Below are 21,947 nucleotides of genomic sequence, written 5' to 3'. Positions count from 1 at the left end.
AAGAAACTTGGTAAATACTGATACAGAGCAATATATAAAGGAGGGGAACAAGGAAGCATTAGGCTCTACCAAACAGTAAATGTGCTTCATATTAATAATTATAAAAATCAATACTACTACTCTGACTAATAATTTATGGATATATAGTGTTACACAGTGTACAACACAATAAATGTCTTTGAGAATGGTTAGTTTCTTTTCTGTTAAACCAAAAAGTGGAAGTAGAACTGTGTAGCTGACTGTGCACTTTTTTTTTTTTTTTTTTGTAGAGAGTTTAGAAATGGTTTCTACATGCTAGCTTCTCCTGCATTACTAGATAATGTGTAACGCATATTAACACTTTGAACAATATATCTCCGGTATCAGAAGCAAATCAAATTATTACAAAGGTTAAAGACTCCCCTGGAAATAATTGCACATATTTTGCATAACATTGTAACATTTAGGAATTATTTTATTCTAGTCTCAATTGTGCTTGAAAGCAAATCAGGAAAAGGTTTATAGGGTAGGTGTTATTTTTCAAGGTGAGGAGATGATACCTTAGAATCATTAAGTGCCTTTGCCTGGGAAATCATGACTAGAAAGTATTAGAATTGGGCTGGTTTCTCCAATCCTTTTTACTAAAACCTCATTTCCATTATAATTTCTATGTCCTCTTATCTCCTTAGTAACATATTGTCAGAAAGTACTTCAAGTCCTAGACTCATATACTTTTAAGGAATATAAAATAAAATAAAAAATAAATAAAATAAAATAAAATAAAATAAAATAAAATAAAATAAAATGTTTTTTATTCCATAGCATAATCTTGAAAGATGACCATCAGAAATTATTTCTGATACCAAGTTTTGAAATTGTTAGAAAATGCTTCTTTTTTAAGATTGAGACTCTAATATTTTGAAACAAAGAGAGTTACTACCAATCAAATAGCCACACCTAAGTATTTTTTATGTAGCTGAAGAAAACTCAGGGAAAAAATCTATATCTATATCTATAAATATAGATATAGATATAGATATAGATATATAGATATATATGTAGTGTATATATATATATATATATATATATATATATATATATATATATATATATACTGTATACTGCTATTATTAAGAGAGAGTCTGATATATAATTCAAATACTTTAAAGAAATTCTATTCTGTTGTCATTTTCTAATCACTGATGACAAAATTGACAAGAAAAAGTTTCATTGTATGCCTATACATTGATAACTTTTTGAACACTTCGTTTCCTGTTTTTTTAATTTGAATACTATTAATTACATATACAGATACATGTAGCTACCTACATACATATGATGGAAATTATGTTTTTATACAGTGATTGCTTTATTTTTTTTTCTGCCTTTATTTGGAAAATGTCCTTGGAAAAGATACAAATTTCTATGTAAATAAGCGATATAGAGTCTGTGAAAATGTTTGTTTTTGTTTTATTTGTGAAGAAACAAGGTAAACAAATCAGGTATTTCAGGTGAAACTCAGCAAATATTATACCTTCTACTCTATCACACCTTTCTGGTTTTGAAGATTGAGGTCCTTTAGAGAGATTAAAGAATGATAGTTCTTTAGCCTTATAAAACATGATATGAGGAAGAATATATATATATATATATATATATATATATATATATATATTTTTTTTTTTTTTTTTTTTTTTTTTTGAGGGAGAATATTTGAAATATTTCAATATTTGAAAGCTGATGAATAGGATGAAAATAGATTTGTCCTAGAATTCATGTAAGGAATTTTCAAGAAGCCACACTTTACGTCAAAATGGACGGTTTTCTGACAGAGCTGCTCAACAATGTGGGCTTTTTTTTTATAAGATAATAGGTTTTCCATCACAGACAATAATCACTGGGTGAGAATTGTGCAAAAAGAGTACATGAGGTACACATTAAATTAAGTGTCCTCAAAGATCATTTCCAATTTAAGGTTATGTGGGATTGCAGAAATTCCCATTTTATACCCTGCTAGCTAATGATATGAGAATTGGATCAGATGACATCAACATTTCTTTAGAAGTCTACAAATGTATGAATTTATGAGAAACAATTCTTCATCTTGGGAAGTGTTATTTTGGAGAGAAAAGGTGTCTATCTCCTAACTCAAAATCCTCCTTGGCTTCCTTAATCTACTTGTATCCTCATACCTCGGACTCCATCAAATCCTCTATTGTTTTCTCTCCTGTTGGAAAATGCATATATTTTTCTTATAACATCATATTGTCCTCCTCATTAGAAAGTGAGTCATTTAGCAGCCAGAACCTTTCCTATATGTATTTCTGTATTTCTAGTATTAATAGCATACTAGGTATAGAAAAACAAAGGGGAGGAGGAAGAAAAAAAAACTTAATAAAATTTTGTTAACTAAATAATCAGTAAAAAAAAAATAGAGAAAATAAACGTGAATGTGGAAAATAGAGCTAGCAAAGGAGGCTGAAGTGAAGAGTAGGCTCAGATGCAGAATAATAACGACCAACATTTATCTAACACATGGTATGTGTCACATACTTCTCTAAAAACAGTTAATTTAATTAATTTTTGCACTTAATTCTCACAACAGTGCTTTAAGATGGATAATATTTTTATTTCCATTTACTGATAAGGGACCTGACTTCCTAATCACACAGCTAGTAGGTAGCAGGGTTGAGATCTAAATCCTGGCCAACTCTCCAAGCCAATTGTAATCTGGTGACTCTCCATTATCACCAAGCCACATTATGGAACCCAGATATATAGATTAAGAGGTGGAAACAAGGTAGAGGTGAGCATTCAAGAATCAAGGTGCATACGTGTTGCATAGATCAAAGTAGGACAGTCAGTCCAAATCAGATGAGCAGAGGAGAACCAGAAGGGGATAATAACCAAAGGGTTGGTGGCCCAGGGAATGTAATAGACCAAGAAACTGTATTCTTAACCCCAGCCCTATCGTGACCAGCAGAATGACTCTTTGAACCCCTAGCAGCCTCAGCATTCTCATTTCTAAAGTAACAAGGTGTGACTATCTCTTAATGAGTCTCTTTTCCCTTTGAACTCTTAGGTAGTGTTCAAGAGAGTCCAGGCAGCAATTTTGACACAGGAATTAAAAATTCAGGCAAGGCAAATAATCAGAAGCTTAGGAAAATTGGTTTTAACCTGAAAGTGTTGGAGTCTTGACAGCAATATGTTAGTGTAACAACTTGAAGGTAATTGTTACAAGCAGCTTTTGATAACTGTGAGAAGTGCCTCTACCTACTCTGCATTTTTAGAAAGTTTAAATTCTAGAAGAAATAGAAAAAATATATATATTAAAGAGAAGACGATCCTGAGAGTAGACCCGTTTTTCCTGTCTCTGACACTCCTTTGGGTCATGGGAAACCTAATATTTAATAAAAACATTATTCTATAAAATCAATAATCATTTAAAATATTGGGAATAATGACCGTACTTTCTTAGGTTTACATTACAGTTTTTAACATAACTATTTTTTAAATTTCCTTTATGATATGTATTATCTTCCTAGGGTTGCCATAACAATGTACCAAAATGGGGTAACTTAAAACAACAGAAATTTATTTTCGTGCAGTTCTAGAGGCTACAAGTCTAATCAAGATATGAGCGGGGCCAGGCTCCAATTGAAGGTTCTAGGGAAGACTATTTCTTTGCCTTTTCCACCTTCTGTGGGTTCCTGGAAATCTTCCGCATTCTTTAGCTTGTGGAAGCATGACTTTTATCTTTGCCTCTCTACTTTCACGTGATCTTCTTCCCTTTGTGTCATCTCTGTTTTCGTGGTGTTCTCCTAGCTGCATATCTGTGTCTCATCAAGTTTCTCTCTAATAAGCACACCAGTCATTGTATTAGAGCTCAATCAAGTCTAGTATGAACTTAACTAATTACATCTGCAATGACCCTTTTCCAAATAAGATCACATTCTGAGGTTCTGAGTGGACGTGAAGTGTTGGGAGCCACTATTCTATCCAGTACATGATGTAACAAAAAATACACTGCTTCAGAAGTGAAGAGATGCATGTTTCAGTCTTGAGCCTGGTGCTAGTAGAATCATGCATAGATCATAAACCCTCAGAACTTCACTTGCACAGGATGCTTAGGGAACTATAATTTTATAATTCTATGACTTTAAATTAAAACTGTACACTTTTCATACTTATATAATAAGCCTCAACCAGAGGATGTAGCTCATTTCCAGGTTCGCCTTTCAGTTGTCCATTTATTTGAGAGTATGAGCTTCCTAAGAATTCATCTTCCTAACTAATGACTTTTTAAATGGACAATTAAATAAGTCCCATAACCTCTGGAGACTTGGAATCAAGCCCGAGATTCTGTGGTGGTCTGGCAAAAGATTAGCCTTCCCATCATAACACTTACAACTGTGATTGGGAGTTTCCTCTAACTGACCACTGGTCACAAAGTGCAAGGCGATGAGACATAGGTGTGAACTCAGTAGATTTTCAGAGCAGAGAGGTTTTCTTGAGTCAACCATAACAGTATATAATGCATGGCTTTGGTAGTAGCTGCCAACTCAGGAAACAACATTAAAGTTTATGTTACAGTTATTTAAACACTAATAAAATATTTTACTACAGGTTAATATCCATATTTTAAATTAACTAAACCAATAACTAAAATGTGAAAATCGAAAGGATACACTTATATTCTACTTAACTGATGTTACTGTTAATTGTTAACTAACATTTAAAATTATGTATAAAATTAATTTCTAATGAAATTTCAAAAGAATTACTGTATTTTGATATATTACCAATAATAAAATAAGGGAAAAACAATAATAGGATTAAGGGACAGAAGAAATAAATATCAGAAAATATGTTTATGTCAAATTCAGAAAATAGTTAAACAAAAATGATAAAAATTCTGTCAATTTAGAATAAAACAAAACTGTATGTTTTTATAGTTAAAATTGCTTAAAATATGAAGTAGTAAAAGTAGATATTATAATTTAGTCTCTATTAATGTAATTGAGAAAGATTATTGTGTCTTATGTAGTGGCAACTTAAATTTGGTGTTAAAATCTTTCTTTATAATAAATATTTCAGTCTATATGTAAAAGGTGTATGTATACATATATTCCCATTTAATGGAGGACTGTTAAAATTTAAGAGTAAATTTATTTCCTTCTAGGGTCTAAATTACCCTTTCAATTATTTCCCACATTTTTTTTGTGCTTATTCTCAATCAAGTTGACTTGCCAAATACGGCATTTTATACTATATTACCTGTTATTATGTCTTTATTTATATGGTTTCCCCTATTCAGAGTACCGTATCTTTCTATTTCCCAATTTCTAATTTACACTCCTACCTCATATTCTAGGTCCATTTGCAATAACTGCTTTTACAGAGTTGATGATAGTCATTTTCTAGGCACTGCACATTTTATAGATGTCTCATGTGCGGTAAACTTTTTGATGCTTACAACAAAAAATCCATTTTTTCCCCTCACTATAATTATCCAGGACTGTACGTTAGGTATTCAATCAATCTATGGAAAATGATTGAATAAACTTAAAATAAAGGTATTTTGCCTGATCAACAGGCAAATGAATTTTGATGTCTCTCATTACTTGATCTTCTCAGATAATATGGGATTAACTAATTTGCACCAGCAGTGTAAGGCAACTAGTGTGCACTGATGTTTCTTCTTCTTCTTTAGTGATTAAAACATAACAAAAGTAACACAATTTCCAGAAGCTAGATTGCAAGGAAACATAGGAAAATATTAGGCAGGCTATCCTAAAGGAGAGTTGATGGAGAAAAGAGCAAAGAAAATTTCAGAACTCCAAAATATATGAAGGAAAAAACAAAATAAACATAATATATGGGCCAATGTGAGATCCAGTAATATTTGATACTAGCTCCTAATTTATTTATAGCAGTGTTTACAAACATTGCTTCTTCCCAAAAGATGTAGTATGACTTACGAAGATGCACAATTATGAAATATACTCTAAATTAGGTGAATAAATAAAACAAACAAAAAGAAATGCAGCTATAGTTATATTAAATGAAACTATTATTAAAGCTGTCTGAAAAAGCAATCAAACTATGAAAGGCTCTTATTGTATAGCTTTCCTATTAGATATATTTTACTTTGACTAAGTTTTCTAGAGGCCAAATAAAAAGATAAATTCAATCAATTTCATAATTTACAGTGCCCACAATAAAACTGAACCATTTACATAGTAGAAGTGCAATTATTCCTGCTACTAAAACCTGAAAGAAATTTCTCCCAGGGGTGACCATAAAAAAAAAGATACTGTAAAATATGATGAAATATGCTTTGAACAACATATTTACGATAAACCCACTAAGGGTTTTTTATGGTATCACTCAGAGGGCGATTTTTTTATTTTACAAAGCTGCTTTTTTATGGTATCCCTCATTTGCTGACGGTCTAACTATGCAATTTTGTGTGTAGTATAATAGAAGCATAGATTTGTAAATAGCTGGAAAAATAGATGGACAAAACCCTTTCAAAGATTGTTTAAATACATCTTTATCTTTCTGTAGCTCTTTAGAGAAACTGGGTGGCACTAAATCTCAGGACATTCAATTGGTTAATTCAGTAAATAGGTATTGGGCATCATAATTTGCACAGCACTGTTATTACTCACAGAGAAAACACTGAAGAAAAAATGATTCCCAGGAAATGAGCTATTCTGTGATATCAATTAAACGCAAATGAATATCACAGATGACCTGAGCAAAAGTAAAAGTTGACATTCTCCTTTGAATAAAAGTCATTTTAAGCAATAGAATAAGTGAGGAAGGACATGTCGAATAGTACGGCAAATTGAAAGAAGAGTAGGTCATTTTTGCCGCCAGAATACAAATAAGGTAGGAAATGAAGTTTTAGAGTCAGGAAGCCGTCTGATCATGAAGAACTAACATGCTTAAACAAGAGATTTGAACCAAAGACAGGGGAGACAAAATGAAAGCAAACCAAACAAAAACTTGAGAGGCATGCCATGAGCACATTTATCTTTTAGAAATATTATTTCAGTGTTGTTATAGAGGATACAGCAGAAAAGTTAAGAATAGAGTCAAGCAGAATAATTAGAAGATTACGGCAACAATCTGGAAGAAAATTAATGGGAATCTGAATTAAGCCAGAGAAACTGTCATGAAGAGCAGGGAGGTATAATAGACAATAAAAGTGTGGAGCATATAGAATATTGTGACTTCTATGGCCAATCTGTCCTGTTTTTCTCTTCAGAATAAACACGGATGCATTTTACGTTACTGCTCTCTTCGAGTCTCCCCCCAACCCGCCACTTTCTGATTCATGTATATGTTGTCAAGCTTTAAAAATTTTGAAATGCTACTCTTTTCATATTCACCAAATCTTACATAACAGTCCACTTGAAACTTGAACATTTAATCACTTAGTACATTCTGCCTGCATAACAAAGCTCAACATTATAATCCCTCCAGTTATTATAAGATCTGTGCTGTCTCAGTTACATTTACACTTCAATTACAATTACAATGCTTTCATCTTAACAGCTTCTAGTTTCTGAAGGATTAAGTCTTAGGGATTATGTTTTATTGAGAACAAAGGTTATTGACTCTCATTTCTTTCTGAAATGCTTTGCTAGCTAAATAAAAAATAAAAAAAATGAAGCCAAATTTATGCCAAGATGTTTTCTCCCTGCAGGAAAACATAATGGAAGTTATGAGAAATCAAGAGTTTTTACTGCTTCCAGCCGAGGAGCTCCATAAACTCCTGGCCAGTGATGATGTAAATGTTCCTGATGAAGAAACTATCTTTCATGCATTAATGATGTGGGTCAAATATGACACGCAGAGGAGATGCAATGACTTGAGTATGCTTCTTGCCTTCATAAGACTGCCACTGCTTCCACCACAGGTAATTGCATGTGATGATGTTTTAATATCTACAGGGTACCAAAAAAAAACCTATATTAAAAATAACATCAAAAGGTAAAATAATAACTTTAAAAATAGTAATGATAAAACATTTGTTAAAGTAGCAACGTCCAATTAATATGTATATATAGTATACATAAATACACACACACACACACACACACACACTCGTGCGCACACAAACACCTAAAGGCAGAAAGTCCAACCATTTTCCAAACTAATTCTGTAACTCTCCATTACCATATTCTTACACTTATATTTAAAAAAATGAATGTCACAACTCTTTTATTATTATTTGTTCACATTTTTGTTTTTAGTTTTAATCAAATACTCTTTTTAAGTTAAATTTGATGGTGGAAAGTGATGGGCATTTGTCTGAAACTCATTTCTGCCATGTTCATATGACATGAGAATGTCAATTTCTCTGATATTCAATTTCTTCTTGTATAAAATAAAATTGTACTACTACAACCACACCAAAATTTGTGAGGAGCAAATTAGATAATATATATAAAGTACCTAATCTCAATTCAGTATCTAGAAGATTTTTTTAAAGGTTGCAGTGATTAATTTCCTGTTTTCCTTTTTTAAAGGTTGACATCTATCTATCCATCTGTCCATCCATCATCTATCTATCTATCTATCTATCTATCTATCTATCTATCTATCTATCTACCTACCTATTATCTATATATCTATCAATCCATCTATCCTAAGATGCGATAATATAATACTTCTCTGTTTACATATCTGTGGCATTTTGAAGGCTCAATGCATAGGATTTCAAACACCAATTAGATGGATAAGACATATTACTGAATGGTACAGAGTTATGAAATAGTAGCATTTAAGCAACTGAAATTATGGAATCTTTGATAATTGGATAATTGGAGTTAAGAAAAATCCAGACACCAAGTGAACCAACTGCCTCATTTTATTGCGAGTAATGTAGGACACAGTGGAATTAATAAGAACACCAAAATTCACTTAGCTTATTAGAAGAAGAGTAACTATTTTGTCCCCGATTTGAAACCTTGTTTTTAAACTAACTTGTAATCTAGCAAAATAATCTATGCTTTGTTAACCTGGAGTCACTGACTTCTCAGGCTTTCCAAAATTAGCTTAAGGGTAGCTCTTACCTCTGAAATTATACAGTTGTATGTGCATAAATTTTGTATATGGGATATGGGGGGACCTGTAAGATATTTCATTTGGATCCAAACCATCATAAACACTTTCACTACTCTATATATTACTAAAAATGTAAGGTAGCGAATTAGGACATCAGTAAAGAAGGACAGGCAATTATATATTAATAACAAGTGAGAGGTATGGTCATAAGTTAAGATTAGAAAGTTAAAAAAAAAAAAAAAAAGAAGCGAAAGTACTACTATGCCCAAATTGGGGGGAAAAAAATGAAGCTTTATAAATAAAGTAATAATTGTGTTTCATTTGGCTGCTGAAATGAATATAGGAGTAAAAACATAGAGGAAGAATTTAAGAGAAGCCTGCTTAAACAAATTACGTATGCTTATCTTAACATTATGTTATTAAAAAGGAAGGGGAACATGTATATCAGTAACTTAACACCACCACCAACAACAAAAATTGTGAAGCCAAGCAATGGATTTTTCTGAATCTCCCACACTAAGTTCTGATGTCAGATATTCTCAGAGCCTGGGGATTCTCTCTCAGGCTGGAAATAGCCAGTGATAATTATTAGCCAATAATAGGCAGATAGCCATTAGTCAATGATAGATGTGGCAATCAGTCCTTTTGACGCTGTCCACCATTTCACTTGGGGAGCTTGGAGTTAAAATTGTGCTTAAAAAATCATCATAAATAGTAGAACACACACCACAGGAGGCCAAGAATGTGACTAGAGATCCATCTTTTCATGATACGCCTTTCTGTCATACTCTCATTCTTCTGTCATCAAAAATGAGAGATACTTCTAACTGTCCATCTCATCAGAACAGACATGTGTATCAATTGGCTTATTTGTACCTAAGGCTACACGTTACACATGGAGTTTTTTTATTCTTATTGGTTTAGCTTCTTTATCTTGCTTAGTGAAGCACTGTTTATTCACATTAGAAAATGTTATTTTATTTTGGTGTAACTACCTAGTAAGAGGTTTTTAAGTTAACTCATACAATATCCATACAATATCCAGCAAGCATAAACATAGCATGTATTTATTCTACATCCCTTTTCTCTCAAATTAGGGGCAGGACAAACATAAGTTTATGTGTACTTTCAAACAGATATACAAGAGGAAAGAGTGAAAAACACATTTTATTTTTCACAAAATGTCTTTGGATATAGAAGGAGCTATTACTTTCATAACAAATATTAAAGAATTGCACCATTGTAAGTATTTTCCATACAATAATTCTAATCTTAAAAACACAGCTACAAGGCAAGGATTATTAATTATGTTGTAGAGAAGAAAAACAGATTCAAAGAGGTTAAATGATTTTTTTCAAAGATTATAGAGCTAGTGGAAAATGCAGTTTTCCTGCAAATCTGGACTTGCCAGGTATGAACATACATACACAGCAATATTTCCACTGTGAATGTACGTTGCTTACCTGTTTGCTTTCTATACTGGAAGATCATAAAAATGCCCTGAACACGCAATTTTGAAGGTTCTCATAAAAATACTGGGAAAGGAAGAAGAACAGGAGAGTAGGAACCAGTATGCACTTCTTTCTTTAGTTACAAAACTTATATAACATTTTATCTCGTTTAATTTCTATAATATCTTTCTGTATTTATTATTATTATCATTTGACAAATCAGGTAATTGAGAATCAGTACAATGAACATCTTTCTATTAAGTTGCAGAGCTCAGATTTTACTCTATTTATATCTGATACTAATGTGGGTTTTTTCCCATGGAGGGCAAGTAAGTGTAATTCTTATTTACAGGGTTGTCTTCATATTTACGTCAATGTTTAGCCAGAATCTAGGATATAATAGAGTTTAATAAAGAGTTAATAAACAGTTAATAAAGAGTTAAAAATAAAGAGTGATCCTAGAGTTAAATCTAGGATTTTCCAACTTTTTACACAAACTTCCAAAGCTGTTAAGCATGTTAAGGTTTTTAAGAAAAAAGTCTTTATGATCAGGAAACACTTTCTCCTTGATCCCAGAAACATTAAATATAGCTTTTATTCTTAATTCTTACAGTGCTTAATGTATAGGTTTTTAAAAGTCTTTGAGTGTTTTGAGGGTATATTATATATTACAACATATAGTTATATAATCAATTGTTACATAACAAAACACAATATTCTATTTTAAAATACTAACAATATTTAAGGGAGGAAGAGTCTGAATTTTTCTAGTGAAGTAGGGTTTACTTTCAAAAGGAAATCGTATTTGGACTGTTAAAGAGACTTCAGAGAAGAATTTGGCTTTTGTTTTGTTTTTTAAGATGATTTCTACAGATGTAAAGATAGGTTACAGGTGAGTTAGAAAACAATATTTAGAAAACCAGTTGTGAGTAGCTCATAATATTGTTAAGAAAACACAAGAAAGAAATGACCAAGGCAAGAGTAGAAAAGACAAAAAGATTTAGAACTGTTTAAGACCAAAGTATTATATATAGAAAGAGAAAATACAGGCTTTCAGGATAACAGTAAACTAAATAACCTGTAAATAATTATACAGCTATGAGTCTATTTTCTATTTAGCATATGCATGGAAATTTTTCTCCAGTAAAAAAAAAAAAAAAAAAAAAAATATATATATATATATATATATATATATATATATAATATATATATAATAAAAAAGTAAGTAAAAATAAAGACAATAACAGAGACCCCGACAACAAAGAATACATGTTAAAAGATTGATTAGAGACAGAATAAATTTATATTACAGTAATAATCTTCTCTTATAATCATGAAGTGATTCATCAACTTGACTTAGGCTGATTTTAGTTCATTTCTCACAATCTACAGTCTCATGTCTTTTTTTACTAGGCATGTTATGTGTATCTGTGTTTAGTTTTTCTGAAGTTCACAAGAGAAAATTCTGTTCTGATATTTCTTATAATTTACAAATAAACATATACTATTATGAAGTATAAATTATAGTAATTGGTATGGAAAAATATAATGAAGATGTAAATTTTGGTACAGAATATGGATTTTAATTGACATCAGTGTAGAGAAAATGAGCTTCAGAAAATAATAGAAGAGACATAAAAAGAATCAGAAGCAACGATGTTAACTTTTTGCTATTAAAATATAATAACTAATATTGAAGTGAATTCAACTGATTTTGCTATAGAAAGGACCAGTGGAAAAGGCAAAATAAAATAAATACATAATTGAGATATAGTCTATGAAATGGGGAGTGACTTCTATTATCATTTTAAAGAAGTCAGGAAGAGAATTTTGCAAACAGTTTCCATGTTTTTCTTGAATACCTAATGTTTAAATTTTCAACAAAATATATGGTGAACACACAATGCAATATATAGATTATGTATTATAAAAATGTACATTTGAAACCCATATAATTTTATTAACCAGTGCCACCCCAATAAATTTAATATTTTTTTAATTGGAAAAAATGTGAAAATTTCATTTTAGGGAGTAATTATGTATGTACAGCCATGCTTCAGGGATATTGTGAGTTTGGTTTCAGACTATTGTGATAAAGAGAATATCACAATTAAGTGAGTCACACTAAATTTTTGGTTCTCTGGTGCATATAAAAGTGATATTTCTACTATACTGTAGTCTATTAAGTGTGCAATAGTTTTATATCTAAAAAAGCAATTTGTAGACCTTAATTTAAAAATACATTATTTCTAAACAATGTTAACTATCATATGAGCCTTCAGCAAGTCATAATCTTTTCACCGTCTGTGGGTCTTGTCCTGACGTTGATGGCTGCTGACTGATCAGAGTGGTGTTTGCTGAAGACTGGAGTGGCTGTGGCAATTATTTTTTTAAAAGATAATAATGAAGTTTTCTGCATCAATTGACTCTTTCTTTCATTAATGTTTTCCCTGTAACATGCGATGCTGTTTGATTGCATTTTATGCACAATAGAACTTCTTTCAAAATTGGACTCAATCCTCCAAACCATGCTGTTGCTTTATCAACTGAATTTATGTAATATTCTAATTTTTTTTTTTTTTTGTAATTTCAACAATCTTCATAGCATCTTCACTAGGAGTTGAATCTATTTCAAGAAACTACTTTATTTGCTAATCTCATCTATGAAAATTAGATTGCAGCAACTCAGTAACATCTTCAGGCTCCACTTCTAATTCTATTTCTCTAGAAATGTCCACCATATCTGCAATTAATTTACCCCCTGAAGTCTTGAACCCCCTCAAAATCATCCAGGAGAATTGGAATCAATTATGTCCAAACTCCTGATAATCTGATATTTTGATCTCTTCCCATGAATCATGGATGTTCTTAATGGCATGGTGAATTCTTTCCAGAAGGTTTTCAATTTACTTTCCCCTGATCTACCAGAGGAATCACTATCTATAATAGCCATAACCTTACAAAATGTATTGTTTAAATAAAGCTTGAAAGTCAAAATTATTCTGATCTGTGGGTTAAAGAATGGATGTTGTGTTAGCAGCATGAAAACAACATTCATCTTGTTGTACATCTCCATCAGAGCTCTTGGGTGACCAGGTATATTGTCAATGAACAGTGATATTTTAAAAGACATCTATCTTTTATTGTTGTGTAGGACTCAACAATGGGCTTTAAATATTCAGTAAACCATGTTGTAAACAGACATGCTGTCATCCAGGCTTTGTTCCATTTATAGAGCAAAGTAGATTTAACATAACTATTAGGACCTTAGGATTTTCAGAATGCCAAATGAGCATTGGTTTCAACTTAAAGTCACCAGCTGCATTAGCTCCTAACAAGAGAGTCAGCCTGTCCTTTGAAGCTTTGAAACCAGGCATTAACTTCTTCTCTCTAGCTGTGAAAGTCCTAGATGGCATCTCCTCCCAATATAATGCTGTTTCATCTACATTGAAAATCTGTTGTTTAGAGTAGACACCTTCATGATTTATCTTAGCTTCTACATCAGCAATTACTGCTTCACCTTGTATTTTTATGTTATGAAGACAGCTTTTCCTTAAACCTCATGAACCAACATCTGCTATCTTCAAACTTTATGCCTGCAACTTCTTCACCTTTCTCAGCTTTCATAGACTGGAATAGAGTTAGGGCCTTGCTCAGGTTTAGGCTTTGGCTTAAATGAATGTTATGGCTGATTTGATCCAACATCGAAATCTCTAAAACTTTCTTTATATCATCAAAATGTTGTTTGGCTTTCTTATCATTTGTGTATTCACTGGAGGAACATTTTTTTAAATTAGTTTCAAGTGTACAAAACAATGTAATAGTTAGACATTTATACCCCTCACAAAATGATAAACACCCCTCCCTTCCAGTACTCTTCTTTGCATTCATAACTTGGCTAACTGTTTGGTGCAAGAATCCTTGTTTTCACTCCATCACAGCTTTTGACATTCCTTCCTGACAAGGCTTAATCATTTCTACCTTTTGGCTTAAAATGAGAGATGTAAACTATTCCTTTCACTTTTAAACACTTAGAGGCCATTGCAGGGTTATTAATTGGCCTAATTTCAATATTGTTGTGTCTTAGGGAATAGGGACACCGCAGGAGAGTTAGAGAGATGAGGGAATGGCCAGTGAGTGGAGCAATCAGAATACATTCAAAATTTGTTAAGTTCTCCATCTTGTATAAGTACTCTTTCTGACTCTTCAAAACAATTATAATAGTAACATCAAAGATCACTGATCACTGATCACCATAACAAATATAATAATAATGACAAAGTTAGAAATATTGTAAGAATTACTAAAATGTGACACCGAGACATGAAGTGATTAAATGCTGTTATAAAAATGGTGCCAATATACTTGCTCGACCCAGGGTTTCCACAAAACTTCAATTTGTGAAAAACAAAATATCTGTGAAGAACAGTAAAATAAAGTGTAATACAATTAGGTCTGCCTGTAAATACTTGTATATGTATTGCAAGGAGGGTACTCAATTTCGTTTTGGTTTACTTTTTTTTTTTTTTCCTATGTTTCTTCTTTCAAAGATGCAATAGAAGAACATGTTGCTATGCACTCAATGGCATGATTTATCATTTTGTAACTATTGTGTCCACTGGTTTTAACTACTTTCATAGGATATACCTTCGTAATAGGTACATATTTATTTATTTATTTGTTATGTATTTAAAAGTACACGTAAGTATCAAATTTTTGGTGTGTGCTTTTCTAATGATTGGTTTAGAAAGGAGAATGCTGCTCTAAAAATCAAGGCAATACAATTCTATATACAACCAAGCCAAAAGTCTTCAGGAAAATTCAGTTTTCTCACAGTCACAGATTACTTAAAGGGTTGGAGATGCACAGATAAACTTTGTTTCATGTTTAGAACTAGTACTGTTTATCTCTTTTGAGACAACATGGGAAAGATTGTCACAATGATCTAACAAGTATACCTACTGACTCATAAGATAAATATATAGTAGTGTGTGTTTATGTGTATAGACATTTACTTTTATATTCTGTAGCAAAATGTGAAATGAAAAAAAAGGAAAGTGGCAACAGATAATAAAATGTTGCCTAGGTTTAGAGGAATATGGTTTAATCTAATAAAAAAATAACAAAATAACAAGGAGACTCAAGAGTTTAACTTAAGGAAACGATGCTATCTCTATTTTACAACAATTATTTTTATGCAAGGCTGCAATAAATTTATACCAAATAGTTTTTTATAGTAGTAATAGAAAAATTAGAAGGGAGCAGTCTTCAACTCCATTGAAATGTGATGATTGATCAGATACCAATGATGTAGACTCTGTTGTCTATAAAATTATAGCCACAAAAAACAAACAAACAAACAAACAAACAAACTAATGAAAAGCAAGCACAGTGACAAAGAACCAATCAATGTAAAAAGAGCATTCATAAATCACAGTGTAAGATATACAAAGTAGATTACACTCCTAAGTAATTTATATGTTGTGTTTAAGTTTGCGTCTCCATAGCAAGCATAGGTAAACTTCTTGATAAATCCAATGGTTCTCCAAGTTTGTCAGCATAAATATTCACTGTTTATGTATTATGCATCTTATATTTACAAATGAAAAACTCTTGACTCTTACAAATGAATAAGGCAAAAAGAATTAATCAAACACACTAACACAATTCATTACCACTCTTTGTTACTTTTTAATTTTCTTTTTGTTCTGTCTTTTCTCTCTGCTTTGCTTGCTGTCTGATTAATTAATGATTATACCAAGCCATCATCAAAGAGATAGTCTTCTCCACAAAACTAGACTACAAGAGTTCTTTTTAAAAATTGTGGAATAATATTACTCTTCTCTAAAGGAAACCTTAAAAACAGTGGCTTTAAAACATAAATGTATAGATAATTTATGCTTCTAAAATCTCATAGATTTATCTTAAATACTGTTTAGATTCAGGATCATTTAACGCACTATTATGTTCACAGTTCAAGTTACAACATTAAAAAACACAAGAGCTTTCATTTTAACAAGTTTTAACTCAAGCAATGGTATCAATGTAAACAAACAAACAAAAAAGATGTGCCTATGGATAAATGCATGTATGCATATATACATATGTCACTCACTTTGGTTAAGTGAAGAGAAAAGAGGAGAAGTTAGAACCTAATTTTAAAGCCTTTGTTTTGCTGCAGTATTACAAGTAACAAGTGTCTGGTTTTATCAAGGGCTAATCCCACTGCTTGTGTTTTGTAATCTTTCTTGACACTGAAATATCTCTACTGCAATGACTCCTTCCATATTTCATATTGTCAATTTTGCTTTATATTGGATTATTCCAATTAACTTACAAAGATGTGTTGCTTTAGACATAGTAAAGCAAAACAAAATTCCTCATATTCCTTTCTATCAATGGCTCCAATTACCTGATCCCTTTTCCAGTAAAATATATAATTATTGTTTATAGTTATTAAATTTCCCTATTCATAATCATCATTCTCTCTTCAACCCACCATAATCAGTCATTTGAACTAACAAAGATCATCCACATTCTCTGTGCTGTCATTTTTCCCCCATATCACTTGTTTTCATCTACTTGGCTTTTTAGCAGCATTTAACACATTTGATCTGGCCATTCTTACTCAATTGTCATTGCTAATTCTTTCTACTCTCAATGTTCCAGGACACCATATTTTGTTCACTGAGAATAGCATTTACTTCCACACTTTAAAATATTGTATGAGAGTCAATTACAAATTCTGAATTTATATCTCTAGCCCTAAACTTTTCCTGAAAGACAGATTCAAATATCCAATTAGCTACTTGACATCTATAATTGGATATGCAATAGCTTTTTAAAACTGAACATGTGTAAAATGGAAAATTTCAAAGCCCCAAGACTCCCTCTCACCCTTCATTTCAGTAAGTAATGCCACAAACGATCTAGTTTCTCAGGCCTGAATCATAAAACCATTTTAAATTCTCCACTTAAGATGGAATTTATTATAACATTGCTTGCCATAAGAAGTCCTTTCGACTATGTTGTAAACCATATCCTGAATCTGTTCTTTTTTTTTTTAACTTCTCTACAAACACACCCTAAAACAAGACATCATCATTTTTTTCTGCACTATTGAAATAGCTTTCTACCTATTATTCTCAATTTTATGCTTAAACACTGCAGTAATTTCCATTTATTACAGAAACCAGACAGAATTTTTGCAGTATTAATCAGCTCATCTCCAACTTAAGACATATGTCCCCAGGACCAAATCCTAGTGTTCCCCTCCTGCAAGGCCCTACTCAACTCTCCCATGACTACGCCTCTGACCTCATTTCCTACCAGCTTTCAGAATCCTGCAGGCACACTGGTATCCTTTCTGTTTCATGAGCAAGTCAGGTTTATTTCTTCTCTAGCACATTTGTACTAGCTGATTCTGGGAACTAGAAACAGTGGCATGCCAAGAGGGGATGGTGGTGGTGATAGGGACAGTTCTTTCAGGGGCAAGCCATAAAGGGGGAGGCATAGTCTAAGGATAACTAAAGACAATAATAGAACCAACTAAAAGTCAGTCTGCTCTTATTATTACTCTACCGTGGCAGTTCTAAGCAATGTCAGTGATAACGCACGCCTACCTGTTGGGTAGAACTGCCCTCCACTCCCCTGTTCTGGTCCACCACTTCCCCTAAAGGTGTTCACCTGCATCATAGCAAGACCCAGTCTTTCTTATTATATACGTCTCACCTTAAATGTGTCCTGTTCTTAGCACTTTCACCTAAGATCGCAGTTTGTTTTTCTCTCTTTACTCATAACTATATTTTTCAGAAAACCAGACTTGAAGGTTTTTTTCACAGAGCCCCTGACATAGTCGGTACTCAATTAGCTTTTACTGAATCAACAAATGAAAAGTTTATGTTGGGTCTTAGAAATCTTAGCTTCATTTATTTTTACTATCCATTTATATGATTTGTCTGGAATGTGAGAGAAAGTTCTATAGTGGTGTGTTACTATGGATCTAATAGTGGGTACTAGGAACAATGTCATAAACAGGGATCAGAGGATGCTGATTCAAATTTTACTTAAAATCTTTTATTGATGGACAATGGGAAGGCAAACTTGAATGGGATATAATTTCTCATCTCTTTGTTCTATCAGATATATTGATAAAACTCAAATTTATCAAAATCACTCTAATACCTAAGTCAGTGGTATACTTACAAATAAATTGGCTGCAAGAAAATTATGTCCTTTTCATTGCTCGCATAATAAGTCAAAGTCCATTCTATGGAGAAAATAAAATTGAATATAAGTATTAAAATAGTTCATAAGCATGTTTGTACATATTAAACAATACACATATACTAGCATTTGCCAACCAAGAGGCCTGAGAGTGCAAGAACAATTATTTTTCTCAAACATTAAAGGTACTTTTATTTTTTATTCATGCCTACTTTATATAAGGATGATGAAATTAAAATACGATACAATAATTTACAAGAGGACCAAGAAAAAATGTAGAACCTTAGTAATAAAGCAAACACCATTTAAATCATTAAACCTTTTTAGTTGAGCCAGCTGAGTGCCAGGTGGTTGGAGCCCTGTGCTCCTAATGCCAAGGTCACCAGTTCAATTTCCACATGGGCCAGTGAGCTGCTCCCTCTACAGCTAAGGTTGTGAACAACGGCTCTCCCTGTAGCTGGGCTGCTGTGGGTGACCTTGCGCTGCTATGAGCGGCCAGTGGGTGGCCAGCAGCCATCGTGAGAGGCTGGCAGCCAGTGAGAGCTCCTATGAGCGGCCGACCAACCACTGGCAACCAACTGCTTCAGCCAGGGGGGAGCACAAGGGTCATAACACCAGCATGAGCCAGGGAGCTGTGTCCTACACAACTAGACTGAGAAACAACAGCTTGAACCAGAATGGGGGAAGAGGAGGCAGAATAAGGGGGAAAAAACACACACACAAAAAACCTCTTTAGGTGATTTTAATTTAGGATTTAGGGAAATGTGAATTAACACTTGATGCCACTTTTGTATTTTAGTAAGTGGAATATATAGAGACGAAAACTGGAGATTAAAATAGAGTCCTTAGACTTAAGAATATCTTAATATTTGGGTAAATCTCAAAGCTGAAGCCTTAGTAGAAGAAATTTACATTGATTCAATTATAGAATTATTCTGTTCTTTTGATAAGTGAATTATTTGGGGTATAGATAAAATGCATATGTTCCTGCATCCATTGTTCACATTGCTATTTTTATGCAATACTTTTGCTTGTTGTTACTCTTTGAGGAACAGTAAGGCAGCCGTGGTGCTAAAGCAGAGTGATCCAAGGAGTGAGCTTGAATTCAGAGAAGGTGAGGGTGCAAATCTAGTAAACTGTTGTAAGAACTTTGGCATTTTCTTGGAGTGTAATGGGAGCCATTGCAGTGCTTGGAGGACAGGAGAGTCTGACCCGATGTACACAATTAAATATACTCTCTAGTTGCTATGTTGAAAGTATATTGGAAGGAAACTAGTAGAAAATGAAAATCAGTTATTATGTGACAACAATATTAGAGGTAAGAGATTTTATTTAAGAGTTCAGATGAGGTTAATGAGGAAGTAGCAATGGGGATGGTGAGGAGTGTTTGCATTCTAGATATATTTTAAAGTAGAGCTGGTTAGATGAAGGAATGAGAGAAAGAGAGGAATCAGAGAGATTCCATGTTTTTTGGCTTGAACTCTGTTATGGAGCACCAACTTTAAGATTTCTATGAGGTCTCTAAGTGGAGACATTGCATAGGCATTAAATGCATCATTCAGGAGTTGTGGAGGTATGGCCAGGAGATATAAATTTGGAAGCTGTTCACATATGGATATAATTTAAAGACATGATATGAGATGGTCTCACTAAATACGTGAGTATAGATAAGGTAAAAGGACTAAGAATGATGTCTTGGGGCACTGAATCATTACAGTTAGAGATAAAAAGAAGAAAGAACCTAGTGACTGAAATGGAAAAACTACCCACATAGACTAAAAACTTAGGGAGCTTGATGTCCTGGGATTTCAAGGAATAAACTATCACAGAGGGGTGAGTGATAGGCTGGACCAAATGCTGCTGAGAGGTCAAATAGAATGATGCCCAATAATTGATTTTTTAATTGAGCAACATGAAGATCACCAGCGACTTTGAGAAGATTAGTTTCTGTGGAACACAGCAAAGCAAACATGAGAAAATATAAATTCAAAAGAGTAAATATATAGTACCTTTACAATTGCAAAACTGAACAGAAAAATTAGTCGGTAAGTGACTAGATTTATCAGCCTCGGTCCATGGAGGAGAAACAAAACCACATTGAAATTTCAGTGTGGAATATTTAAATAAAAAATCATGAATTCTAACAAAGAACTCTAAAAAAGACAGAAATACAGCAGGTCTTTGAATAACATCGTTTTGTTGTGACAGGTATGAGATGCCATACGAATTTTACTCTTGTTTATATCAACTAGCCTATGGCAAAATTGGTTTTGTTATATGTAGTTTTGCTTAAAGTTGCAGAACCTGTCAAAACATTAAGTGAGGATATACAAAGAGTACCAAAAATGTATACACATTTTAAGAAAGGAAAAAACACACATATTAAAATTGTAATACAATGAATGACACCAGCATTCATTTGATTAACGCCATCTTTTGAGCGAACGCCATACTACACATTGCTACTGTAAGTCAATTCAACTTAAAAAAGTAATACATAGATAACATCTCTTAAAATGTTACTTTTGGGGGGGCACCCCCTATATAAGGAACAGCTACTTACTACCCATAGGGCTGAGATAGAGCACCCGAGGAAGCACCCATCATCACTACCAAACCCCAGAGCTGAGATCCAAGCCTCCTTGAAGATGACACAGCCATGGCTCACTGGGTGGCCTTGTGGTGAAGCAGTGACAGAACTTTCTGGAAATCTGTCCTCTAGAACTTACTAAAAATCTTCCCTCTAGGTATCCCAATAGAGACACCAGTCTACAAAATCACCTGAGGGGCCTCCTGTGGAAAGCATGGAGGTTTCTGCTGACCACATGCACTGCAGAGGCAGGCACTGGAAACACTGCATTCACTGCAGGAACCTGGTGAGTGGACACATTTAAACCAGGAAGCAAAGTCATTCCTCCTATAGTGTGTCTGCAGAAGCCTCTACTAACTTGACCATAGTGCCAGCAGGCAAGGAAAAAAAAAAAAAAAAAGGGCCCAGGTCCATTTTCACAAAACATTGGAAAAGGATGATTTTGCAGCTGAGAGTTAATAAATTGATAAATGTCAAACGGGGAGAGTGGAATCAAGCATGTATGTATACTCACAGGTAGGATCCAGAGAAAGGGAAATTTTGATGATGTAAGAGAGAGGGAAAAATTGTTGGAATATTTCCTTTTAATGTACTAGAGTAGGTGGAATTTCATGCACAAG

The 21,947-nt window shown here is 32.9% G+C and overlaps 1 protein-coding gene across 1 annotated transcript in view; it reads left to right on the top strand.

Moving 5' to 3' along the window:
• KLHL1 (kelch like family member 1) overlaps nucleotides 1-21,947 on the top strand; it is a 301,848-nt gene that overhangs the window by 176,760 nt on the left and 103,141 nt on the right. The window contains exon 5 of the mRNA XM_019751890.2: nucleotides 7,697-7,909. Coding sequence (XP_019607449.1) covers nucleotides 7,697-7,909 — 213 coding nt within the window. The remainder of the gene's footprint in view (nucleotides 1-7,696; nucleotides 7,910-21,947) is intronic.

The sequence above is a fragment of the Rhinolophus sinicus genome, linkage group LG04 (genome assembly GCF_036562045.2).
Source record: "Rhinolophus sinicus isolate RSC01 linkage group LG04, ASM3656204v1, whole genome shotgun sequence".
Classification (NCBI taxonomy): Eukaryota; Metazoa; Chordata; class Mammalia; order Chiroptera; family Rhinolophidae; genus Rhinolophus; species Rhinolophus sinicus.
The sequence above is the reverse complement of the archived record's forward strand: the minus strand, read 5'-3'. Positions and strand labels throughout refer to the sequence as shown.